At 52.5% G+C, this 25,677-nt stretch overlaps 11 protein-coding genes across 11 annotated transcripts; 8 read left to right on the top strand and 3 right to left on the bottom strand.

The window, feature by feature from the left end:
• Window positions 1–549: 549 nt before the first annotated feature.
• Window positions 550–1,860, top strand: AYO21_06964 (hypothetical protein; the record flags this gene model as incomplete). Its single annotated transcript, XM_022656922.1, has 2 exons — window positions 550–1,735; window positions 1,802–1,860. 2 exons carry the CDS (start codon window positions 550–552, stop codon window positions 1,858–1,860), a joined length of 1,245 nt encoding a protein of 414 aa, XP_022510721.1.
• A 961-nt stretch (window positions 1,861–2,821) lies between these two features.
• On the top strand, window positions 2,822–4,486 carry AYO21_06965 (hypothetical protein; the record flags this gene model as incomplete). Its single annotated transcript, XM_022656923.1, has 1 exon — window positions 2,822–4,486. The coding sequence occupies one exon, from the start codon at window positions 2,822–2,824 to the stop codon at window positions 4,484–4,486; it is 1,665 nt and encodes a 554-aa protein (XP_022510722.1).
• A 472-nt stretch (window positions 4,487–4,958) lies between these two features.
• Window positions 4,959–6,692, top strand: AYO21_06966 (hypothetical protein; the record flags this gene model as incomplete). The annotated part of the gene is made up of 1 exon (XM_022656924.1): window positions 4,959–6,692. One exon carries the CDS (start codon window positions 4,959–4,961, stop codon window positions 6,690–6,692), a length of 1,734 nt encoding a protein of 577 aa, XP_022510723.1.
• A 663-nt stretch (window positions 6,693–7,355) lies between these two features.
• AYO21_06967 (hypothetical protein) lies at window positions 7,356–8,876 on the top strand (the record flags this gene model as incomplete). The annotated part of the gene is made up of 2 exons (XM_022656925.1): window positions 7,356–7,505; window positions 7,554–8,876. 2 exons carry the CDS (start codon window positions 7,356–7,358, stop codon window positions 8,874–8,876), a joined length of 1,473 nt encoding a protein of 490 aa, XP_022510724.1.
• A 993-nt stretch (window positions 8,877–9,869) lies between these two features.
• On the top strand, window positions 9,870–10,334 carry AYO21_06968 (hypothetical protein; the record flags this gene model as incomplete). Its single annotated transcript, XM_022656926.1, has 1 exon — window positions 9,870–10,334. One exon carries the CDS (start codon window positions 9,870–9,872, stop codon window positions 10,332–10,334), a length of 465 nt encoding a protein of 154 aa, XP_022510725.1.
• Window positions 10,335–11,839: 1,505 nt separating this feature from the next.
• Window positions 11,840–12,626, bottom strand: AYO21_06969 (iron sulfur cluster assembly protein 2, mitochondrial; the record flags this gene model as incomplete). Its single annotated transcript, XM_022656927.1, has 3 exons — window positions 11,840–11,949; window positions 12,006–12,293; window positions 12,416–12,626. 3 exons carry the CDS (start codon window positions 12,624–12,626, stop codon window positions 11,840–11,842), a joined length of 609 nt encoding a protein of 202 aa, XP_022510726.1.
• A 367-nt stretch (window positions 12,627–12,993) lies between these two features.
• AYO21_06970 (hypothetical protein) lies at window positions 12,994–13,656 on the top strand (the record flags this gene model as incomplete). Its single annotated transcript, XM_022656928.1, has 2 exons — window positions 12,994–13,386; window positions 13,441–13,656. The coding sequence occupies 2 exons, from the start codon at window positions 12,994–12,996 to the stop codon at window positions 13,654–13,656; spliced, it is 609 nt and encodes a 202-aa protein (XP_022510727.1).
• Window positions 13,657–13,896: 240 nt separating this feature from the next.
• On the bottom strand, window positions 13,897–18,108 carry AYO21_06971 (hypothetical protein; the record flags this gene model as incomplete). The annotated part of the gene is made up of 3 exons (XM_022656929.1): window positions 13,897–14,028; window positions 14,096–18,001; window positions 18,061–18,108. The coding sequence occupies 3 exons, from the start codon at window positions 18,106–18,108 to the stop codon at window positions 13,897–13,899; spliced, it is 4,086 nt and encodes a 1,361-aa protein (XP_022510728.1).
• Window positions 18,109–18,727: 619 nt separating this feature from the next.
• AYO21_06972 (hypothetical protein) lies at window positions 18,728–20,142 on the bottom strand (the record flags this gene model as incomplete). Its single annotated transcript, XM_022656930.1, has 4 exons — window positions 18,728–18,845; window positions 18,895–18,950; window positions 19,008–19,988; window positions 20,053–20,142. The coding sequence occupies 4 exons, from the start codon at window positions 20,140–20,142 to the stop codon at window positions 18,728–18,730; spliced, it is 1,245 nt and encodes a 414-aa protein (XP_022510729.1).
• A 402-nt stretch (window positions 20,143–20,544) lies between these two features.
• On the top strand, window positions 20,545–21,375 carry AYO21_06973 (hypothetical protein; the record flags this gene model as incomplete). Its single annotated transcript, XM_022656931.1, has 1 exon — window positions 20,545–21,375. The coding sequence occupies one exon, from the start codon at window positions 20,545–20,547 to the stop codon at window positions 21,373–21,375; it is 831 nt and encodes a 276-aa protein (XP_022510730.1).
• Window positions 21,376–23,714: 2,339 nt separating this feature from the next.
• On the top strand, window positions 23,715–24,847 carry AYO21_06974 (hypothetical protein; the record flags this gene model as incomplete). Its single annotated transcript, XM_022656932.1, has 2 exons — window positions 23,715–24,071; window positions 24,212–24,847. 2 exons carry the CDS (start codon window positions 23,715–23,717, stop codon window positions 24,845–24,847), a joined length of 993 nt encoding a protein of 330 aa, XP_022510731.1.
• Window positions 24,848–25,677: the final 830 nt, after the last annotated feature.

The following is a 25,677-nucleotide window of genomic DNA, read 5'->3' on the forward strand; positions in this document are numbered from 1 at the left end:
GTAAAGCAATCCAAATTGAGCAGGACTTGGCCAGACAGACAAGTTGATTCGGACAGCGATAACGAATCCCGTGCAATACCAAGAACCCGCCAATCCAAGCCAGGATGATAGCGTGACTTCATCTTGCTCAGCCGCAGAAAAAGGGGGCGAACGTACTTAATCGATGATAATACTCGGTACTTCTCGTATTCCACTGACTAGTTCGACGACCAATCTGCCGCCAAGTCTTAGGGAAAGAGGCTCAGGGTTCCTGCCTGATCCGGCAAAAGGGTGATGCCGCCCTTGCATCTCCCCCGGCCCTGTGCGGGATTGACCCGCATCCGCGAGAGCCAAAATTCACAACCGTCAATCCTGATCCTCGAAGACGCCATAGTTTTGTGACTCATATTCATCTACGCGCATTTCATGGCAAAGTGAGAATTAGCCCCCCCGGAGATGAGTGTAGATACACGATGTAGAGACGTGCAAGCTTCCCGCGATACACATACGCGTCGACCAAACACACCCCAAGAAATCATCGAGAAATAGAAAGAGATGCATGTGGCCGACATGGACGCCAAAAGCCAACTGCTTCAGGCTTTGGATGCCGACAAAGAGGCTCACATTCGCATGTTGCAAGAATTCGTGCGGGCTCCGTCACCGAACCCGCCGGGCTCGACCGCGGCAGCTGCTGCAGTGCTCACTTCGTATCTCGAGTCTCAAGGGATTCCTTATCAGACCCTGACTCCGCAGCCCGATTGTCCTAATATCGTGAGCGACTTCCAGGGTGGCCGAGGAGAAGGCCCGCGAGTCGTTCTCAACGGCCACATCGACGTATTTCCCGTGGGCGACGACACCCGTGCATGGTCCAGAGACCCCTGGTCTGGTGACATTGAAGACGGCAAAATCTACGGCCGGGGTGTCGTCGACATGAAGTCAGGTACGGCATCACTGCTGCTTGCGTATGCCAGCCTTTATCAGCGGCGCGAAACGCTGCGCGGCAGCGTCGCCTTCTGCGCGGTGTCCGACGAGGAAACTGGGGGGAAATGGGGCACCAGATGGCTGCTCGAGCAGGATCGCCCACGCTGGGGAGGTGATTTGATGCTGAGTGCCGAGCCTTCTGGCCGTAGCATCCGTTTTGCTGAAAAAGGGACGTTGCGCCTGACGTGCACCGTCGAGACCAAGGGTGCTCATGGCGCCTTTACCAACATCAGCAAGGGTGCTGCCCGCACTTCAGCCTACTTCATCAAAGACGTAGTCGAGGACGTCGAGAGCATGTCAGTCGACATGCCCAGGGAGGTATTGGAGCAGCTGGAGAAGCAAGAGGTCCAAATGGTCGCCAACGAGATAATGGGAGCCGGCACACACACCATCCTCGGCCGTCCGACCGTCAACATCGGAACAATCAAAGGTGGGCTCAAGGTCAACATGATCCCGGATATGTGTGTTTCCGAGTTCGACATCCGACTGCCTGCCGGTCTCACACGGGAGACGGTGCTCGAGCGCATGAGGAGCATCATTTCCAAGTACAAGGAAGCCAAGATTGACCTGTCGGTCCACGAGGCTCACAGCAACCCTTCCAGCTTTTCGCCACTAGATCACCCCATGGTCGACCTCCTTGCGAGGAACGCCCAGCTCGTAAGCCCGGAATCTGAACGGCCTCCTCTACCCATTCCATCGATAGGAGCCACCGACTGCAAGCACTATCGCTACCGAGGAATTCCGGCCTACGTCTATGGGTGCAGCCCTAAAACTAGTACGTCTGCACCCGATCCTCTTTGATGCTCAAATCTCATCACCCCCTACTCCTGTCATGTTACAGTTCTGATTCTGACGCGGAGCATTTACAGTGGCCCAGACGAACGAATTCACGACAATTGACGACTTTCTCCACGTAACAAAGGTTCATGCGGCGGCCACCTGGGACTTTCTGCAGTCAGTCCTGACCCAGCGGTCTAGGGGACCCTAACTTCTAGGACCATTTCCCCCCTTTGGAAATTGCACGGAAGGTAGGGATGTAGAGTCTACCCAGCAACTCCATCACCTCAAACCTGTCTTTCACCACTGGAAGCAAATTAGGGAATTAGACGAACATCTCGCATGAATTTGGGCAACAGCCAAGTCAGATAGATACGTCTCACAGAAACGACTGTTGGCTGTATGAAGCTTCTATAGAATCTTATCTATACCTAGCATCTAGACATTTTTGCCCTCCGCCCCGGAACCTCCCGTTCTACCAAGTCCTACCAAGTTGATATGGACAGCCAACGCTAGTCCGTGTTATTTTACATTAGCTGCAACTTCTCGTCGGAACCTACAGCTCTAATCAGACACATTAGGTCTTGGACGTCGACTTGAACGACCTGAATATTCTGAGGTGAGAAGAGGCTGAGTGACGAGGCTGAATGACGAGGTGGGAGGGTATAAAAGCGGCGGGGGTTCTGGGGTGATGGGTGGGTGAGTCCCATATCACGCCAAGGGCCTGGACTGTTCACAATCGACGCCCTGCGAGGCGTTTCCTGTCATCCTCGACGCTAGTAAAAGCCACGGGGTGTTCTAGGCTGACAGATAGGGAACTAATAGATTATTCGTGCAGGGACATACGTACCGAGACGAGGCGTTGATCAGAAGTAGACGGAGGCAGTCTGATTCATCCTACTCACAGCCACCGGCACCCAACTGGGAACATATGAGGCAACTCGCTTCACTCTACGTTCCCGATAGACTTTGTAGAGTATTTTGCTATTACATCGAACCGTGCAAGAGCTCTCCCGCAAGCAGCAGGAAAACAAACATTGAATCTGGACACTAATTGAAGGCGCATCGCGGCACGCCTGCTAGCATGGACCCTGCTAGCCTAGCCCTCAGCATTTTAACGTCGTATCGCCTGTGCACCGAAGGTTATAAAGTCATTACCTCCATGAGGCATGCGTCGACCACTGCCCTTCGCATCCAATGCAAGTGCGAGATCGAAGAGGCGCGATTTCTGCTCTGGGGAAAGAGTTGGGGACTGGTCGACGACTTGAGCGTCTTCCGATCAACCCCCAACGTCCACCTGAAGCTAGTCAAGGAGCCGGTTGCCATTTCGCAGTTAGTGGCCAAGATCCTCTCCGAAATTGAAAACATTCTCGGTAACGCTACCGGCCTGAAGAAGAAGTATGGCTTGTCCGACCTTCTTCGGACGGAATCGGCCAACGAAGAGGATGCCAGTGAGGAACCAGCGCCGGAGCCAAATTATACTGGTAGCATGAGCCTGAAGAAGAGGATCAGCTGGTCCACACGCGACAAGTCCTCATTTGAAGAGCTGGTAGCCGACCTGCGGGAGCTCAACAATGGCCTGTACTCACTGGTCCCCATAAAGTCTCAGTCGCTTCTGACCGAGGCCTTGAATGCAGAGATCCTACCAGCAAAAGATCGGCCTCGTGATCTGGAGATACTGAAGGAAGTCTCAGAGCAGGCAGATCCTCAACTGAGTGACGCCGTGGAATTGAAACTCCTGGGACTCAAGGCAAACTCTTGCGAGACGACCTGGAACGCTAATCCATCTGTGAAATTACCCAAGGCCGGGTTCAGGTTCCAAACTCCAGATGGATTATCAGAGCATAGCGACAACCTCGCCAGCAGCTCCATGTCGTACGCATCCTTCACACCCAAAGGAACTGACACAGGAGTTCCAGTGCTGATAGAGTGGAAACCTTATGACCCCCGCGCAACCGGATCTCGTGCGTTTGTCATTGCGCTGCGTGCAGAAGGACTCTGTCGGCTGCTTGAAAAGTTCTCTGCCACATCTCTAAGCGTCCCCTCGTGTCTGGGATTCTTCGACGATGTCGACGGTGGCAGATTCGGGTTCGCGTTCCCGCTTCCTCAAACCCCTCTTTACGGAGGTCTCCTGCAACCTGCCAATTTGAATGACTTGATTTCCGGTCAGCCGGCCTTACCTCCGCTTGAGGACCGCTTCAAGCTGGCGTCTACTCTAGCCCGCACTCTGTTCGCCTTCCACTGTTCGGAATGGTTGCACAAGGATTTCTCATCGCACAACATCTTACTGGGCACGTTACCTGGAAATAACTCAAGCGCAGATCTCACACAGCCCTTTATTGTCGGATTCACATACTCCAGGCCGGAAGACCACGAAGGCATGTCTTCAGAGATCCGCCAGACACAATCCCTTAAGCATCTGTTGTACCAGCATCCATCTCTTCTGCACCACTCCACACCAGTTGCACCAAGATACTGTAAAGCATTCGACTTGTGGAGCCTTGGGTGCGTGCTCCTGGAAATTGGGCTCTGGAGACGCTTGAAAGACCTGTGGAAGCCAAAATATGCAGAGAACCCGACTATATGGACTGACAGACTGAGGAACGTTTGGGTGGGTGAACTTCGAGGTCGATGCGGTGGGCAGTACGAGCATGTAGTTACGCGTTGTTTGTCCGCAAGCGAGCAAGACTTTGAGTCCTCTGGGCTCTTTTGGGAAATCATTGGAAAGCTGGAGGAACTGCGAGTATAGGGTCGATTTGGAGTTGGGTTCCCCTCGTATAAGACACTAGATTAGCAGAGGCAGATTGCATATACTCACATTCGGGATCTGGCGGCAAGAGAAGCTGCGTGCTTGAGCAGGCATCTTTGAATGACAGGTCTCGATTCATGAAGATACATATGTGTAGGAAAGGCAGGGTAGTACCTCGTAGAATAGTTTGTTCTGTAGGCAAGCGCAGTGTTCAATCACGTGGCCGCGTTCCTGTTCCCGATGGCTCCCAGTGGATTCAAAGCCCGCCAAGTGACCTCATCAACAACACGCCCACCACTGCCGCAAAACCACCGCGTCGCACGAACATATCCACCACCCACCTTGTTGTGCGATGCGCCCTACTCTCCGACGCTCTATATTAATGTTGTCGGCTGAGGCCTGTGTTTGACAACCCTGCGCAACAACAATATACCGCTGCCTCTGCAGCTCACCCTTACGGCGCCGTCAAGCCATGCCTCGCGCTCCTCTCCGCCGCCGTCAGCTTTACCGGAACGGCCCAAACCTACGCGGCGCAAAACAGATCAACAACAGCACCGCTAAACTGGAACTAGAGAAGAAGTTGGCGCACAAACCAATCGGCCCTCGACCGACCGACAGCGATGATAGCGATAGGCTCGTTGTCAAAGGCAATGGGAGGAGAGGGAGGAATGTCCCAAGGCAGGAGATTTACGCTTCTGGCGCAGTGGCTGCTGGTGACAAGCCGGGAAACTATCCTACCCGAGCGCAAAGGAGGAAGAATATGACCAAGACGACAAAAGAGATCATAGGGACCGATCAACGGGACACGCGAAAAAGGGCAGGATCCGTCCCAGTCAGCAAAGAGCTACATCAGCCCGTATCTGGACCTCCCACCATGAATGGCATCTCCCAAAATACAACAGCTACAAATCAGGTACCTCCCACGGCTATATCGCCAGCTACGAAACCCCCTGGCTCTGTTTTGCGGGCCACACTGCCGACTTCGAACAGAGAAGATTCCATTCTCGGGACGTTGAAACCCAGGCGAAGGCAGCCTAGCATTCTGCAAGACTTGGACCAGGATTCGTCGAGTTTTGACCTTGGAGACGGAGATGACTTTCTCCCCGATGACGAGTCTACACCGTTTGGTGCTTCAAAACTATCGACCAAACCTACAACACCCGCTTCAGCGTCACCCGTACTGCTGTCTTCATCACGGAAACGAAAATTTGGCCATCCCGATCCTCTTGAGCCCGCTGTGATCGAGTCGGCGCAAAGGCCAGCCACATCACCCTTAGGAGTTATGCATACATTGGAAGCTACCCCCGAGCCCTCTCTTCCAGCAGTGCCGCTATCCGTGCTGCGTGAATCAGGACGAAAGCAGCGCGAAAATGTTCGCGACGAAGACGACATCATGGCGCTCCCCCAGAGCAGTTCCTCGCCAGCGCCGTCTCCTGCACGCAAAGTACCTTCGGCATCTAGAAAACGAACAAAGAATCCTGCGACCCTCGCACCGGTCATGACCACAGCGGAGCTCCAGGCTCACATGATGCCCACCAAGAAACGAAGGACGCAGCGGGAGCGGAAACAGCGCCGCGAACAGTTTGATATTCCGGCGGACATTGAACCTTCAGATTCCGACGCTTCCGAGGAGGACGTGTCGAATTTCCTCCCCTCAAAGACGAGTTATAAAGCACGACGGAAAGGACCTTCGACCAGGGTAGGCCTAACGCAGACCAAAGCGAAATCTGGGAAAGCTAGAAAGCAGGACAACACTGCTATGTCGTCAAAATCAAGGTCAAAATCAAGTACGAACCTTTTCATCACTACCACTTCACCTATATTGAGGCCATCTACTTCGAATCGCGAAACTAAGTCTCCATCACAGCATTCTACAAACAAATCATCGAGTATCAACGCGGAATCTCAGGTAGGACATTCAAAGCAGTATGGTGGCTCCCTCCGCAAAGGTCGAGGAACGACCCACACGCAAGACAAGGAAAACCATTATTCTCATTCAGATAATGAACCTAGTCATGTTCGAGGCGACGACACGAATACCCTGGGCGAAATGGAAGAGGTACCCATAGATGCAGGTGGGGAGGGTCAGAGCAATCCAAGACCGGTTGGAAAAAGCAAGTGGGCAGAGATAGACGCTTGGGATATGGATTTTGAGGACGTTGAAGTTACGACTGGATCGGGAAGTAGCTCGCCGACACGGTGGTGACAAGCAGGGCTACTTGAACGCGACTGCAGACGTGGCTTCAGGATAGCAGTGCCCAACAGCATGGTACGATGAATGAACTAATGAACGGGGTCATCTGCGTGAGTCTTTCACAATTCTATGAACACATTTCCCACGAGCTCTCAGTCTAATGCCAATGAAACTGGTTCTTGCATGAAGCATATTGAAAAGTTCCAGTGTTTTCGTTTCCACAGTCTTTTGGTTTGTCAAGAACATGGTTGATTTATCGCATCAACAGTCCTCCTTAGTCAATGCATGCATAGCTCTGTATTTGTAGTCATGATATCATACACTGGCGAAGGCTTCAGTTGGAAAGGTATCGACGAGGCTGTAATGCCAAGACTAGACGAGGCTGATGGAGAGTCACTACGTCCCGCACTTAATATGGGGAAGTCAACCCACCAAGGCAAGCCATGCTTCAGCCTGCACCCCATTTACTGTCTCGTTCATTCCGCGCTGTACTTGGTACAGTCTACTCGGGTTTCAGTCTACGTTATTTCTCAGCCTGAAACACGGGAGAGTTACTGTAACTCTATCTTCCACAACCAAGTCACAATCGGCCGCGTTGACACCGCTCTGCACCCTCGCACATGGCAGGTCCGTGAACGAACTTGCGCAGCCAGATTCCGGCATCGATCGCTGGCTATGGACAAACTCCTGGCGGAGAGCAGTGCTCTCGTCTCAATCTCTCTGCCGCAAGAAGAAGATCGCTTTGACAAAGCTGCAAAGGCGCTGGTGAACAAATTGAGCAAGCTTTCTGCGCAGGATATCGCACCCGCGAAAGATGATCTTGATGTATGTCCATTGCAAGCAAGCCAGACATGAAGTTTGACCAGATAACAGGCACTCTCACCCTTTGCACACACCATCCTGTACACCTATGTCCTTGTCGCAGGCATCGAAACATCTGTAGCCAGTGGAAAAGCGGCGCCAAAACAACTGCCATCCACCGCCCTACCTGAAGGTGCCTTCTGGCCTTACATCACTCAGCTTCTCCTCGAATTCGACCCGATCCAAGCACGATATTGCGGTGCCCAAATACTGCGGCTTGTCGATTGTGTCGCGGTAGGTGCAGAGCAGACCGCTAATTACGTCCCTGCTATCCAACTGCTGCACCATGTCATTCTCCGACTCGACAGCACCTCATCTACCCTGACATCCACACACCGCACCTTTCTCCGCCTCTGTCTGCTGTCGCAAGCATATGCCGAAGCCGTTCGTATCCTCGACCTTCCAATCTATCACATTCCTCCCTCCAAGCACGATTTCCGCATACATAGATGTCTCTGCTCGAATTCGGATCAGCCATGGACCTTTTTGAGTCCGGTGACAGGTCTGAGTCAACCAATCACAAGTCGGACATATCTCGAATACTATCTGATGGGTGGCATGTGTTACATGGCGTTGAGGAGATACAAGGAGGCTATGTTTTTTCTCGAAGTTGTCCTCACAGCACCTGCAACTCAGAACGTTGCCAGCGCTATCATGGTGGAGGCCTATAAGAAATGGCTGTTCGTCGGTCTCTTGCGGACCGGCAGCACTCCCCCAGTACCAAAATCTGTTGGTCAGAATGCAATCCGGCATATTCGGGCGCTTGCCAGACCGTACGAAGCTGTCGCCGACGTTTTCAAGGGATCCAACGTCGAATTGTTGCGTGCAGAAATCGAGGCGGGCAATCATATTTGGCAAGATGACGGAAACTATGGCCTCGCGGTCGAGGTCTTTGAGGCATTCCGAAAGTTTGCAGTCCAGAGACTCAGCAAAACGTTTGCGGCGCTCTCCATAGCGGAAGTCGCCAAACGGACGTCGCCAGATCCGTCGAATCTCGCCGAGACGAAAGCATATATTGACACATTGATCGTGACTGGCGAACTCAGTGCGGTGGTCACCAGGAGTGAAAGCGGCACCGAGATTCTACGGTTCCTACCGACGTCAGCATCCGTACGACCCGAAGCACAAGTTGAGTCGGCACTTGTCGCCCAGACGCGAGAGCTACAAGTCCTCCTCAAACACGTTCAAGATACGGAACATCGACTGGAAATCTCCAAAGAATACATTGACTTCCTGAAGAAGCTCAAGAAGATGAGGGATGACAAGGGAGGCAAGGGGAGTGGGAGGAGAGCAGCGGATGACGACGTTGATGAGGACGTGATGGAGGAAATCTAGCATTGCATCTGGGATCCAGGACTCCCATATCATTGATTGGGCTGTGTCCTGACGCTCGCCATGACTCGACGTCAGTAGACTGTAGACGGCCACGAGGGCCCGAGCGAGTTGAAATCTTCGGCAACTTTGAGACAGAGACTGGGTTTGCAAGCGATCGTCGCATGTCCTGGAAGATGGATCTCATGCGCAAGCACTTCTGAGCGACAGTTTGTGTCTCGTGAAAGTAGTTCATCAGGTAACACATAATATATCCCTCTATGATTGTCTGAGCGATTTCAGATTGCGGAGCCAAGTGCCTGAGGACTGAGCGAGGCTGCACCACCCTTTTTCCTCGCCGCCTAGAATGGCCGTCTCCATCACATCAAACAGCGTCTTCCTCCTCCTAAATGGTGTCGCACTCTATGTATGTGGAGTTCTGTATAAGGTCAGTGCTTCCATCAAGAGACTACATATCCGAACCCGCTCAAGTCTTTATCAATCCGAGGTTAGCATTGTAATATGTATCAGCAATCCGCAACCTCGGCGAATATTGTTTGTACATGCCTGTTCTTTTTTGTCCCCGACCAGGCAGACACCCGTGGATGCCAGGGTAAATGGGGCGGATGAATTGAAGACAGTAGGTGGGAACATGTACCGGTATGTCATAGTAATAATTGATATGTACCCAGTACCTTATGTAGTAATAGGCTAATTAGTGCATGAGGTGTTTTTTTGTCCCGGTCCCTTGTTCCATTCCTGTATCTCCGCGCTGGCTGGCTGGGCTGGCTGGGGAGATTGGGCGGTACATACATATTAGGATACCAATATTATTGATTTCATTTCTCTTCTCGGTATTGTGGGCCATTTAGATTCGTCTTTTGTGGTGGGAGGACTGTATTTTACCCGTACCTCACGTCGTATAATAGATAGACGGTGTTGTTGATATACCCTACCTCTATACCTAGTATCCAAGAAACGAGGAAAACGACAACACCCCTGCGAGTCCCTGCAACGATGCCAACGTACATCATCACGGGGGCGAACAGAGGCCTGGGTCTCGAGTTCGTGCGCCAACTGTCCGCGGACAACGACAACAACACCATCATCGCCGCCGTCCGGAGCTTACAAGGCGAGCTGGACGACCTCAAACAACTCGCCTCTCGACCTGGCGCAGCACAGAGCAAAGTCCACATCCTCGAATGCGACACGGGCGACCTCGCATCGATCCAGGCCTTTGGCGACGCCGTCAGGGACACCCTCGCCGGAAATCCCGTCGACTACCTCGTCAACAACGCCGGCATCAACGCCACCCCCGAGGAGACCAGTCTGGACATGACGGCCGAGAGTCTGCGGAGGCACATCGACATCAATGTCGTGGGGCCGGCGGAGACGGTGAAGGTACTGTTGCCGTGTCTGCGCGAGGGCAGCGCGGTGATGAACTTGAGTAGTGGGTTGGGGAGTTGTGGGAAGAAACTGTAAGGGGATTCATTTCTTTATCCTCTGCCCTGCTGTTCTGTTCTGTGCTGTGTTGGGGTTACTTGTGCCGTGTGGGTGTATTTGTCTCCCATCTATCCCGTCTCCCTTCGCTTCCCTTACCTCCCCTCCTCCTCTCCCCTTCCAGCTCCTTTCAGAGGCCCCTGTTTTCGTCCGAAAAAGCAAGATCTGGAGAGAGAGAGAGAGAGAGAGAAAAACCAAATACTCAAACGATATCCACACGTGCGTGTGGTGTGTTATCTACAGACCGAAATGCACTACGTACTCCATCTCGAAGGCCGCCCTGAACATGTTGACGGTGCACCAGAGCGAGCAGTTGAAGTACCGCGGCATCAAAGTCATTTGCATGGATCCCGGTACGTTCCCTCCCTTATTCCCCTTCATTCCCTATCCTCTCCTAAAAAAAATCGACACCCTTGATAAAGAGGGATGTATGTGCTTGGCCTTTCGAGGGATATATCCATACACACAAGTACCATGTCCATACTACACATCGACTGGGGAGACTCTACACAAACCTACAAACAACGCTAACCAATTTGGGGATATTCTGTACAGGCTGGGTCAAGACACGAATGGGTGGCGAAGGCGCAATTCTCGAACCCGACGTCAGCATTTCAGTGAGTTTGTACATATCTCGTACCCGGTACTCCTTTTTTCTCACTCCCGGTCGACACTAACGGCGGTTGGTAAAACCAGGGAATGCTCAAGACCCTGCACACCCTAAAAGACTCGGACTCGGGAAAGTTCTACACGTACACGGGGGATTTGGTGCCGTGGTAGTGGTAGTATAGAGCCCTGCTGGGGGGGGGGGGGGGGGGGCGAGAGGAGTGTTGAGGTACGAAAGACATGGTGGATAGAACAGTATTTTCGGGGTGCGGAGAACGGTAGATCCATAAGAGACATACACATATATAGATGTAGAGAGACAATTCGACACGAAGCCCTGTACCTGACAAGATAACATAGTAGGTTTCAGGCAGTTCACCCAACTGGGCTGGGATACTTCATATCAAGCATCAAGGACGAAAAGAACGTCAGTATGGCAATATACGAAATATTTTTGTCCGTAAGTACATATTCGTATAAACCTGGGATGATAGCGACAGACAATAAACTTGCTGCTTATCTCGCCTACCCTTCCCTTGATATTCTGTGCGCAGAGCGTCGCTTATCGCTTCGCGGCTCATGGCTGGCATCACTCCAAAGCCCAGCCAGACCATCCGAACTGGAACCACTCTGCGCTTCATCTCCAACTGAGGCCTGCAAAGGCCCAAATCCAACCGCTGAGAGGAGTGAGGCAGTACACACCAAACGGCAAACCTGGAACTAATCTAATAGATGGATTGAATCAGCCTTTCAATTTGCAAACCGACCTATACTCCTGCCGTTTGTTTGCGAAGAACGAAGGGTATCCGCCTATTGACACAGTTTGATCCTGCCCTCGTCTGCTTCTCCTGCAGGAATTTTCCACTATTCACCTAGTCTCCTCAAGCCGTCGCACTCGCACCGGTATCGGTCGTCGCAGTGACTCGCTCAATTTCAATCTTGGGCATGCCCGCCGAGGCGGAACCCAAGTCTGTCACCTTGGCCTTGGGGTCTAGGAAAAGACACAGTTAATCACATTACTCAAACATCTTTGGAAGATGGACCTACTTTTCTTGTAATAGTCGCCAATGGCACTCTTGATAGCATCCTCCGCGAGCATCGAACAATGTAGTTTGACGGGCGGCAGACACAGTTCCTTTGCAATCTCTGTGTTGCGGATCTTTCCTGCCTGTTCTAGTGTCATGCCGCGTACCAGCTCGGTGAGGTACGATGAGGAGGCGATCGCCGAACCGCATCCGAAGGTCTTGAACTTGACGTCGCTGATCGTTTGGGTGTTGGGATCGACCTTGATCTGCAGTTTCATCACATCGCCGCAAGCGGGCGCTCCGACGAGGCCTGTGTGTGACGAATCTGTCAGCCTGTGTTGTGGAAGAAATGGGTTTTCGACCGAAGCTCGCTCTTTTCCACACAATGGCCGAGCTCCGGAACGTGCACAAATCTTGTTCGAATCGACCTACCTGTTCCAACATCCACCGCAGATTTATCCATCGAGCCAACATTTCTTGGATTCGAATAATGATCAAGGACCTTCTCGTGATAGCTTCGTCGCTGCTGCGAGACGGCGGCGGATCTGAGTGGTGATGAGGAGGCGATACTCGGTCGGACAGCGGAGGTTTGGACCGAGGTGCGCATTGCGCGCGGAATGGCAAGGAGAGCTCTTCGTGACATGGCGGCTGCGTATAATTGGTATGTGTGGTTCTGTGCGGTCGTGGGATGCTGTAGATTGTAGGATCAGACGTTGAAGAAAAGAGTGTGTAGGTTGTTGAGTGAGTCTGAAGTAATATCGAGAGGTGCTGCGTCAAAAAGTAATTGACGAAAGTTGTCGAACCCTTCGATGGCAAAGGAGGGGGTATCAATCAGTTCTCATTGGCTGCCTTTCACGTGATCTTTGCGCTAATCCTGTTTAAGGGATGACGTCGCTCCATCTCGGTCGACTTTTCCGTGTTACGACTGGCGTGGAGGGACATCGAATCAAGTAATTGCGAGCGACAACCACGACGCGCCTAAAACGAGATCCGCGTTAACCTTGAACAAGATGGAGACAACTCGGAAGGACAGACCATCATCGTCCAAGACGCCCAAGAAGGACCACCTCAAGAATCCCTCTCATCCGTACACCTTTGAACACCTTCACAACGCGTACATCACCTCTCTGTCACACGGCAGCAATATGCCCCTCCCGTCCAAGAAGAGAAAGTCCGCAATCAACGACGACAGTGACGTGGATGTATCCACCACCAAACGTGGGAAAGGTGCATCGGGAAGTGCTTTCGTACCGTCCTCAAAACCGCAGGTGGACTCGGATGGGAATTCATACTGGGAAATCTCAAAGGCGAGGCGCGTGACCCTGTCCGAGTTCAAGGGCAAGAAATTGGTCAACATCAGAGAGTATTATGAGAAGGACAAGGAATGGCTGCCAGGAAAGAAGGTATACATGCCGTGCATATATGGGACATGTGAGAGTACTGACCCGTGGTTCCAGGGCATCTCAATGAGCATTGAGCAATATTCAGCCTTCGTCCAGATTATGCCTCAAATCGAAAACGTACTCAAGTCACAAGGCGAAAAGGTGCCTCGGCCAAATTACGACGGAAGTGCCCCTACTGCGGACGATGGAAGCAAACCAGAAGACGCGGAGGAAGATGAAGAGATGGACAGGAAGCCTAATATCGAAGCTACTAGTGACGAAGACGAGTGAGAGTATCACCTGATAGCACACTCGGCTGCACAGAGACACCCCTTTCAATGGGTGGAGTAGCGAATGGTCGATGATGAGCTTCAATTAGCAAGCGCAGTCCAAGAAACCACCGAAAGATCAAGCATGTCGACATTTGTACATGAACAAAGGCTGTGGTATGTATCGATCGGCCCTTGCGAGGCGTCTAGCTGACATGACAGATGTGGTCTGAAGCATTCTAGCTTCTGGTGATGGACACAATCAAGAGCTGGACTCCCATTCCGCCAGTCGGGATGCAAGGCTTCCCTTCTTCCAATGCTTCTCATAGTCTTCTCTCAGCTGGACTTGGGATTCTGCACCCGCCTTGCCATAACCACCGCCACCAGGTGTCATCTAGAGGAAGAATCAGTCAGCTTGTGCCTCCGAAACCCTTCGCGGAATAGGAACAAATATGACTTACCACAATGATCCTCTCGCCAGGCTGCATGCTAGCAGTGTTCTTGGCTCCGAGGTTGATATACCTCTCCACATACTCATTGTCGTCTCCAGATTCTCGTCTCTTCCCATCATGCTCACCTCCTAAGCCTTTGCTCTCCCCCTTTTTGATCTTCCTTACCCAGATATTCTTACCGCATTGAGCATCACCTCCTCCGTGCAATCCGTAGGGCCTGTACACTCTCCGCTCACTCAAGATGCTGACTTGCACAGGGATACGGAACTCGATGTCGCGAATCACACCATCTCCACCTTTGTGTTGACCCACACCACCACTGCCAGCCCTGAGACTGAACTCCCGCAAGATCACAGGGTATCTGCGCTCAAAGACCTCCGCATCTGTAATCCTAGTGTTTGTCATGTGCGTGTGCACACCACTTGTTCCCTCCCAGTCCTTACCCGCGCCACTTCCACCCGCAATAGTTTCGTAGTATCCGAACCCTTTCTGCTCGGTCCCACCCTTCATATTCCCACCGAAGCCGAATGTCAGGTTGTTGCAGTCTCCTTGGCTCGCTGCACAGGCCTCGAAGCACTTGAACACCACGTCTGTGACACGCTGGCTGGTCAAGACGTTACCGCCCACCACGGCGGCCTTCTCGCTCGGGGAGAGGAAACAACCCGGCGGGATGCGTACTTCTACTGGCTTGAGACATCCCTGGTTCAAAGGGATGTCCTGGTCAATCAGACATCTCAGGCAGTAAATGATGGCCGAGTACGTCACCGCTTCGGGCGCGTTAATGTTGCCATATACCTCTGGACCGGTGCCTTCAAAGTCAAACAGGGCTTCTCCTTTCTCGGGGTCGATCTTGATCTTCAGGCATATGGGGCTGCCATCATCCATGTAGTCAATCGCCTGAAGCTGCTGGCCTTCGAACCTCTTGTACACTTCCTTCAACAACTCCCGCACCGACCGCTCGGCGTTGTCCTGGATGTTCTGCATGTAGAACTGCACGACCTCCTCGCCGTAGTCCTCGATCAGCGCGCTGATCAGGTTGATGCCCTTCTGGTTGGCGGCGATCTGGGCCTTGAGGTCGTTGATGTTGTCAGCCAGGCACCGCGTGCCGCTGCATTCGGGATACTGGGCGGGCTCGTCGTACAGCAGCTCGGTGATGCGCTTCTCGTCGAATTTGCCCTCCGACACGAGCTTCTCCGACTTGATGGCCGCGCCTTCTTGGTACAGCTCGCGCGAATGCGGGGGCATGCTGCCGGGCAAGATGCCGCCAATGTCGGCGTGATGGGCGCGCGAGGCGACGTAGAAGATAATCTTGTCGCCGGAAAAGGCGGGCGTCACGACCGTGATGTCCGGGAGATGCGTGCCCCCGTACTCCGGGTGGTTGGACACGATGACATCCCCGCGCTTCAGTTTGCCCTTCCAGATCTCGGCCTGCGTGCGCACGCACGTCGACATGCTGCCCAGGTGGACGGGCAGGTGCGGGGCGTTGGCGACGAGGCCGCCCTCGGCGTCGAAGAGCGCGCAGGAATAGTCCAGCCGTTCCTTGACGTTGGTGCTCACAGACGTCTTTTGCAGCGCGCGGCCCATCTGTTCTGCGATGGCCATGAAGCGGTGCGCGAAGATGGACAGCAGGATCGGGTCGACTTCCTTTGTGTTGACCTTTTTCACCGTTCCCTCGTCGCCGATGTTGATCACCACGTGTGTCTCGATGATCAGGGCCGACGCCTTGGGGTCGATGATGATGGTCTGCGTCCCGTCCGCGATGATGGCGGGACCCGGGACGCGCGTGCCCACGTCGAGGTCTTCCAGTCGGTAGATCTTTGTGGGAACACGGCCCCCTTCAAAGTAGACCTCCGACGTCGTGTAGGCCTTGTCCTTAGCCACATCCTTGGGGCTGATCTCCTTGAGTTGCTGGTCTGCCGTCTTGGACATGCCCCGGAAGGACTTTCCTATCCCACGCACGCGCACGTCATCCACGATGATGTCTCTGTCGGGAAGGGTGAAGCCGAATTCCTGCTCGTGCTGGCGGACGAACGCAGCGCCAAAGGCCCAGTCGTCTCCGTCATAAAGTTCCTTTGCTTCCTCCGGGCTCGGCTTGATGACCATCAACGCGGATTCCGTGCCGCGATATCGCATGTTGAGGTACTCTTCATACTCGATCGAGTCGTCGGAGAAGCCCTGGTCCTTTAGGCGCTTGCGGGAACGTTCCTTGAGTTCGTTCATCTTTACTTTTAGATCATCTCGGGCGGAGCCCTTTTTCATATCCCAAACGTGGGACTCGGGGACTTGGTTTTCGTCCACGACGTCGGCGAGCGCCATTCCGTAGGCGGACAGGACAGACGAGTATCGGTGGACGAGGATTTGTCTGATCCCCAAGGATTCAGCGATTGCCACGGCATGTTGACCTCCCGCACCGCCAAATGTCGCGAGTCGATGTTGTGAGGTATCGTGCCCTCGGGCCTCAGTTAAGGATCGAATCGGCCTCGTCATGGTCTCATTGGCGATCTTGATGAAGCCGTACGCGACCTCGTCGGCCGACATGCTCTTATCCGTCTTGCTGTTGATCTCCTTTGTGAGCTCTTCGAAGAGCTTCTTGCTGGCTTCGGGATCGAGTCCCTCGTCTTCATTTTTGCCGAAAATCTTGGGGAAGAAGTCCGGGAGCAGTCGACCAAGGAAGAGGTTTGCATCTGTCACGGTGAGCGGACCACCCTTTCTGTAGCATGCTGGTCCAGGGTGTGCACCGGCAGACTCCGGTCCAACGACAAACAAGCCATTTCTGAAGAATAACCGGGAGCCGCCCCCTGCGGCTACAGTGTTTATGTCCAGCTGGGGGGATTGGATGGTGACTCCGGCGGTGGTGGTCTCGAAAACGTGCTCGTATCTCCCGGCACCATATCGACTGACATCCGTGCTCGTACCACCCATATCGAATCCAATGACAGGGGTTTTGGTCTCGGGGTCGTATGAGGTCAATGCATAACCAACAACACCGCCTGCCGGACCGGACAGAATTGCTCGCAAGCCAGAGAACTGATCCACATCCACGAGACCACCGTCAGACTGCATGAATTCACACCTTGCGCCTCTATCGCCTTCTTCCTTCTTGACGCTCTCCGTCCCCAATCCGCCCTCAAAGCCGGCCTGGAAGCCAGAAATGTATTTCCTGATGGCTGGCGTGAGGTAGGCATCCGCACAGGCCGACGTCGCCCGAGGAACCAACTTGATCATAGGCATGAGTTCGTGACTGAGACTTACGTGCTCGAAACCAGTCTCGCGGGCAAGCTTGCCAACCAGCGCTTCGTGATCGGGAAACGTGTACCCGTGCATCAAGCACACCGCCATGCTTCGGAAGCCTTCGTCGAAAAGTTCCTTAAGTTGACCCTTGATTCTATCCTCCTCGGGCCTTCGTAGTATCCTGACGGCCTCCCCCGACAGGCCTTGGACCAGCTCGCTGGTTTTGTAGTTCTCGTGACTGGTTTCCGCTTTCGTCTTGTGCCGGGTAGGATCTTCGGCGTAGTCTTCCAGCGTCACTCTTTCATCCACCTCGACGACTTTCTGATATAGGACGTCTGGTCTTCGAATGGCCAGATCGAAGATCTTCGGGCGAGACTGGTTCCCAATCTCCAAGCAGTCTTTAAACCCCTTGGTCACGACCATGGCCATCTTCTCCCCTTTACGCTCCAGCAATGCATTGGTAGCGACGGTCGTGCCCATGCGAATGCTCTCTATCTTACTCGTGTCGAGTGCTTCGCCTCGGGGAATCTCTCGACCCGTGAACTTCGACATGAGTCTTCGAATCCCTTCCAGGGGCGCATCGTCGTAGTTCGAAGGGTCCTCCGACAGAAGTTTGATGATAATGTCATCTTCCATGCGCCCCGTGCCTGGGTTCCCAACGCAGTCCGTGAACGTCCCCCCTCGCTGTGCCAGGTCAGATTCAGATACCCTGAAGACGAACAGTGGAGGCCTGGTAAACTCACGTCGATGGCAATGCGGATGCCTCTTTCTGCGCCCCCAGCGTCCCCCATTGTGAAGACCTTGATCGAGTTGAAGATGGGGTTTGAAGTCGACGTTCAGCCAAAGAAATGTCCTGTTGTAAGAAGCCGGAACCCAGTCCGGAGAGTCACGCCAGAGCCTCAGATGGTTCTCATAGGAGAAGTCCGTGTCGATGGATCGTCTGCATCCACCTTGCCTGATAACCTGAGGAGGTCGAAGGACAGATTGACTAGCAAATGAAGACAACGCCCAGGGTGGAAGTATACACCTTTAAAGTCGAATCATATAGTTATACCACAATCCTTGTCTGGCATCATGGTACAATGGATGGAAAAGCAGTGGGCGGTTTCGTCATAGCAATTTGTCACTTTGGCGTCTTTCAGATAAAAGTCTCACCGTATTAATTACAGTAGAGAACATAAGCGCGAGATGCATAAATCGCAGAGATGTCCGAACGCTTCTGTGCGAATGCGATGGACATACAGCTCAAGTGAAGAATTGTCATCCAACAACCATTTCCCATGAAATACTTGTACACACCTCTTGCCGGCCGTGTATCCCGAACAGATCCTCTCCAAATCAAAGGACGAGCTAAAGCCAGTTCACCTTCACTTTCATACGCCGCATTGATCTTCGTTCAAAAAAAGTCGCTCAATTCCGTAGTTGAGCAATCGCCTTGTGGGCGGCACATTGGGTAGTCTCCCAGTCCTTCCCACGGAGACTATGAATCAGAGCTCGAGTCTCTATCCTTGCTACTCCCAGATGCTCTCTGAAAGCCTCGTTCGCCACCCTTTGTTATACAGTGCTTGACAACCCACGGATGTCGGAGGACATCATCAAGTGGAATTCGCTTCTCGGGGTCCAGGACCAATAGCTGTAACACGTCGTTAGCAACCTTCCAGAAATACGACAAAATGCGTGATCAACTCACCCGCATGATGAGATCCTTTGCTTCAGGACTGACAAAGCTGGGAACCGTCATGTCGCATCGTGCAATCCTTCGCTGTGTCATGATTGTGGTGTCCTCAAAGGGCGCTTCTCCAACCAGGAACTCATACGTCAAAACACCCAAGCTCCATAGATCGACCTTTTCGTTATAGAAATTGTCGGAGCTTCCAGGCTTAAGCATCTCGGGAGGCAGGTAATCTAATGTGCCGCACATTGTTTGTCTTCGGTTGTTTGGAGCATGCACTGACCAGCCAAAGTCTGAAATCTTGATCTCTCCGTGGATGCCGACCAGAATGTTTTCGGGTTTGATATCTCTGTGCATGACATGCTTTTTGTGCAGATACTTGAGGGCGGCGGCCATCTGAGCAATGTATTGTGCGGCCTTCCACTCCGGGAAACGACCTTCTTTTCGGAGATGCTTATACAGCTCTCCCTTGCCCGCGAATTCGAGGATGAGGAACACTCGCTTGCTGTCGTGAAAATGACCAAAGAGTCTCAGAATATTCGGATGTCTGAGGTTTGACTGAATTTCGATTTCTCTTCGAACTTGCTTCTCCACTTTGCCTTGTTGCAGCTCGGATTTGTGAAGGACCTTGAGAGCGCACACGAAACCCGATGACCTTTCTCGTGCGAGATATACTCGGCCGAACTTTCCCTTTCCGAGCGGTTTTCCTATCTCAAACATCCCAAGGTGGAATTGTTTGGGTGCTTGTGGCTGGTCAAAGAAGAATTTGGGGGCGGATCTATTGCGTATGGAGTCATCGCTCTCATCAGATTCTCGGGCAGCCTGGAGGGCTACCCGCACTGGCGAAGGTGGATGGGTCGGAACAGTTGTTGTGGTTGTTATTGTTGCGATTGAGGCAGTGTTCTGTTTCGATTCTGTGGTGACTTGGAGAGGATACTTGACAAGATTTGTCCGGGATTGAGTTGAGGAAACGGTTGGTAATACTCCCGGACCAGCGCTCTATTGCGACAGAGTTAGGATAAAGTGTGTGAAAGCAAGGAGGGTTATAAAACGAGCAACTTACCTTTGATTTGAGCATTGTTGTCGTGGGTGCCTCATTTTCGTCGTTGACACTGAGGTGTTCGAAGCGAGATTCCAACGTCTTGGTGGCCATTTTGTCGAGTGGTACGGGCAGCGAGAGATGAGGGAACAGACAAACAGGGACGATATTGCAATCTCCAAGATGAATACAGCTGGGCGCAGTTGGGTGCTGTAGTAGTAGCAGTCGGTGGTTTTCGGCGACTCGGTCATCTATCGCAGTCGCACAAGTCTTGGCATAAACACTGATCGTCGGCCAGGGCAACCACCCACGCCACCACTCAGCATGCGGCGTTACACCCTCCCTTGCTTCGCTTCCCCACATTGCGCCAGGCTCAGCACCAAAGACGTTTCTGCGATTTCGTACATCACATCTCGCTCGACACCGAATATCAAGTCCCCCCTTCTCATTCGGACATCCATATTTTTCAAAAAGGGTCCGTGGCAGACCCCTAGGTGACGTCGCGATTGACGTACCATGGCGGTCAGCGGTCATCGGCCACCAGATGGCTTCAACACAGCATTCCCCTCGCCCGCTGCTGCTCCACCGCGATCGTTCTCAATCGAAGGGTTCCGTATCACTACCCAGAAATTGCCCATCTTAAAGGCCGGACCTATCGAAGAGATGACAAATAAGCTGGGAATCGCTCCGCCGGAGATGATTTTTGGTGACAATTTCGTGGCGATTGAACATGCGCCTTCGCACTGGGGGATCAAATTCGATGCCTTTGGGGCGTTAGACCGAGTTGACAAGACCGGGGAGAGGCGGCTGAAGGTTGCCTATTCCCGAGAATGGCAACAGAGCAGAGAAGACACGCATGACATCAAAGAAGTCATCAAACCATTCGATTGGTCCTATACCACTGACTATAAAGGTGATCTTGCGCCTGGCAGCCCAAAATTTCACGCCGCCACTGAAGCCATCCCTTTCGAGCTCTTGAAGCGACCGGATCCGATTCTGTTCTTCGATGACGTGATCTTGTATGAGGATGAGCTTGCCGATAATGGCATTGCAATGCTTTCATGCAAGATCCGCGTCATGCCTGCGCGATTACTCCTCCTCTGCCGGTTCTTCATGAGGCTGGACAATGTGTTGGTCCGAGTACGTGATACCAGGCTATATATCGACTTTGGGAAGAAGGAGGCAATCAGAGAATATATCGCAAAGGAAGAAGCCTATGATAAGGTGCGCGATGACTTGGCGAGCAGGAGAGATGATGTGACTGCTGTGTTACGAGATGCCAATCAAATGGCGGATATCTTGCCTGTCGTTGAAAGAACTACTGAACGAGTCCAACTGGGGACGTGAAATAGATGCTGAACGGGGAGTCGAACAACTACCGGGACAATTCCTAATGTGCTATCGGAAAAGCAGGGTCGGGATGCAAAATTAGCCATGACCCTTGACCCGCCCCAAGGAACGTCAGTTTGGCCGTCTACGCAGGACACTCAGAGAGCCTTCTCTGGAAAGAGACAAGATCTATTGAAGCCACGCTATGGCTACCGTTGTTCCTCTGGTTGGGGGAATGCTCTTTAGCAACGTGGTCGCAACCCGGTATTCTGCAAGTCAAGACAAAAGGGTGTTGTACGTCAAAATGGAACCGCGTCTTGTGCTGCCGACAACGAAGGGTATCAAATGTCTGATAGTGTGCTAGACATCACACGCTAGCGGGAGGCTGGGACTGGGGTGTGGTTTACTACTTAGGGGGGCGACGAAGGCCAGCGCCAGGATGTCGAGTTTGCCAGGCATAAAGGACATGCTTTTCCAGCTTTTATGTAAGGCTACAGGTAGCGCCACGCTGCACTATACGATCTGCAGTACTTCGTACAAGTACGATTACTCAATCCCAGCAGCTACCCTTTGTCTGGGATGAAACCCGAGTGTCCTTTCTCAAGGTCATCGCATCTCGTCTTTGTATTTTGTATGATAGTCTAGACTTTTCTTCTTGCCCTCCTTTCGAATCGTCTTGATTTCAAGGCTATCAAAGTATAAGACGAAAGTGAGACGAAAGAGGACTTGAATCACCGGCCAGATCAATTTTGCGGGATCGAGGCTTCGAGATTGCCATTGTCTGGGCTGGGGTCGGCTATCTTTTCTACAGAACGCGCTGGAAACGCGTGTGACAGAAACTTTAATGTAGGGACATCGACCCCCAAAACGTGCGGCCATCTCGGAGTCCGAGGTCATCGAACCGTGGATAAGATAGCTCAATTTCCTCAGATCAGAATACGAGGGGGTTTAATTGCCCCAGATCGTCAACATGACATAAAATACGATTGCGTCTAGTAATCTGACCCCCGAGGCTGTGTTGGTGGGTGGGCACCCTGCATGCGGCACGAGGAAGAAGACAGTTCATATGTACCCCATGAGAGTTTCGTTTCTTTCCACCCCAACGTGTTTACGTATGCATGACAAGCCTGACCTAACCGTAGGGTCGTGAGTAGAGACAAGTTTTGCGACTTGCCAGCCGGACCCCTTGCAGCCTCGCGACGAGACTCTCTTCAACCAGTCAGTCAGGACTAGTACAGCCAGTGTCACCGATTTCGAAATCCTCTGTTTGATGAGTATGAGTACCGGCATCTCCCCCGAACCACCGCGCTCATCAGGCCAGACGAGGTGGCGGCTTATGTGTACGAGGTACGAGGTATTGGGTCGCGAAAAGTAACATCCACTACGGTGGCAGGGAGGGTTATGTGACGACAGTATACCAATGGCATCCTGGAGCTACTATCGAAGTCTCTCAAGATATAGAAGTACCGAGCACCCGAGGGTACACTACGAACAAGAAGCAAAATACCACTTGATTATTCTAGCCAGAACGATTATGAGAGTTGGTGAATCTCCCCATCTTCGTCTTGATCGAGGAGCGTCATGTCTAAATGACGCGCTGACAGTTGTTTGTATTGCTTAACTTCACTTCTTGCGCTTATGTGTTGGTGAATTAGCAAACAATCGCGCTCGTCCCCCATCTGAAATACGAGTAAGTAGGCATATAATATTATAGCTGTTAGGTTGGGGGCCAGATTAGGCCTTCGAGCGCGTTGCACTCAAGTGATGCTCGGCGACTCGGCTAAAGGCTCAATCACGGCTCAGGTTCATGCGGCCTTCGCTCACCCTCTACCTGGAAAATGTCACCAGATGTGGGTGAATGCTGAGGATCTCCTTTCCGGGAAATGCTATTAACACGAGCACACCCTTTTGACCCTCTTGACCCTCCAGCTCGAACCATCCGAGTGACGTGGATGAAGCCAATTTCCGCCTCCCCAAAAGGGAAAAACGTCGGCCTTGCATCCGGCCAATGACATGGCGTGCTTCTCAGCCTTCTCGCACCCCCTTACCCGTTCCTCGCTTATTCTCTCCAGAACCACCCTCCACCCGTCAAGCCAGCGATCTTTTAGCATGAAGCCACAAGTTCCGCAGCAGGCAGATGACGCCGGCTCGCCCTCTGGGGCCCGGCCTTTCAGGCAAGTCTCGCAAACCCCCAATGCACATGAGATTTCGACAAGGTTGTGCCCTGAAATTTCGTCAACACCACGAGGCACCTCTTTTTCCGACTCAAGTCTCGCCCTATCCCCCCTGCCTTCGCGACTCTCTTCTGAAACTTGGACCAACGCTTGTATGACCTTTGCAGCGACATGGGCACCATAATGGACCACCAGAGAGTGTTTCGTTTGCTGGCTTTGAACATTTTCCTGTGCTTCTGCATTGCATCGCCTTCAGTGCCCATTGCGACAGATCCTATTCTCTCGACTGAAACGATACCAACAGTTATACCTTCTTTGGTGACGATATACTCGATCGTGCCTGCTACCGACGCGGTACCAGACACTGTGACGACAATCACCACTACAATCGATGGCCAAACGACCACCGTAGTATCGACTGGTGTTATAGCCGGCTCGATCACAAGCACGATTATTTCTACCATCTCTCTGACCACAAGTCAAGTAGTCGTCAATACTGTCGGCTACTCGACGATTCTCGGACCAGATCCGACGCCAGCGGTAAGCCTCTACGATTCTATGCGATGCGCAACGGCATTGCGCTTGCAATAGCAGCACTATATGTCGTTAAACAACCTTCTCATGATTGAACTCTCCACGTTCACTTTGACATAGCTAGAGGCTGACCACAACACAATTAGACGACTGCTCCTGTTGTAGCACCAACCACGGCTGCACCAAACCCAGAAACACCGATATTGACCACTTCATCTCCATTAGGAGAGGTTCCCACCAGTTCAAACTTCGAAATCACCAGCACCTTAACGACCTCGAGTTCCATCTCTGCGACATCATCTTCGACAGCAAGCTCATCATCGAGTTCACCGCTCACATCGGCAACTGGTAGCGATCTTTCGTCACAAACCTCGCATTCTTCATCTACATCTAAAGGACTGTCTACTGGTGCCAAAGCTGGAATCGGTGTCGGCGTCGCCCTGGGAGTCATTCTGCTAGCTCTTCTGTCGTTCTTGCTGGGCCAGCGCTACTCACGCCGTCGCAACGAGAATGCCAGGAACAACGCTAGTCTGACTGGCGCCAACGAAAAGGACATATTCCTCGCTGGTCGTCCTTATGAAGCCTCTGGCCCAAGGCTTGATGCTCTTGCCGGCGGCAAGTCGTATGACATGCCGGGCTCAGACTCGGTCAAAAACTACGCGAACAACTCGGATTTATCGGCTTTGCCACCCGTTGGACAAGGAGACGAGCCCATGTATGTGGGTGTTCCTGCGCACATGTCGGGCTCCAAGCGTTGGAGTATGAAGGAATTTGTGAAATGATGCGTGAGCTGTTTGCACAACGATGCATCTTTCGATGAATAACTCCTTGATGCTTTGCCCAGTGACGGGGTCTTACTTCGGGGAGAAACTGGCCAATCAATAGGCGACATCGAACTCGGGATTACCACCGACAGCCAATAAGATCTTTCCGTCTCCCGGACCAACCCAAGCCTTGTCCTTTCAGACATCCAGATGACGGCTGCACCACTATTCACCTGTCAAGTCTTCGATCGCAGACATGCCACTCCGGAAGATACGGGAAATACTGCTTCTGACAGCTACACACACTTGTGTCAGGGTTGAGTCGAATTCAGGATTGATCCATGAGGCAGCGACGCCGTTCGTCCAGGTGGGATATCCCCATCCCACCTACTACCGAGGCTAGTGATTTCTGCACCGAAGAAGCTAAATCAGACAAAACGAAGAAGAGTGGCAGCCACTAGGTGTCGATGTCCGTCGGCACGGAACACTCCGAAGAAGAGGGCAGGGTGGCCCAGAGCATTTGGCAGTCCATTGATGCTGTTCTGTCTAACATCTTATTCACGGTCAAAGGCTATTTGTTTGTTTGGGTTTGGTGATATCTATCTCTACGACGTACATGGAAATGGCACAACAGTACATGGGAGCGAGGGCGTTCCGGGAAAACAAGGGGAACAAGGCAATCCTGCATTTTGGAGGTAGAATCGTGGGGAATAATACACGAGTCGCTGCCGGGGAATACCATCATGACTAGTGCTTAATCCATAATAGCCCCTTCTCTTCTGATGTTGATGCCTGATGTGTGGTTTTGCTCGCTTCGGATCAATTGCCTTCCCAAAAAGGATTAGCCT

The sequence above is a fragment of the Fonsecaea monophora genome, assembly GCF_001642475.1.
Source record: "Fonsecaea monophora strain CBS 269.37 chromosome Unknown Scaff51, whole genome shotgun sequence".
Lineage (NCBI taxonomy): Eukaryota > Fungi > Ascomycota > Eurotiomycetes > Chaetothyriales > Herpotrichiellaceae > Fonsecaea > Fonsecaea monophora.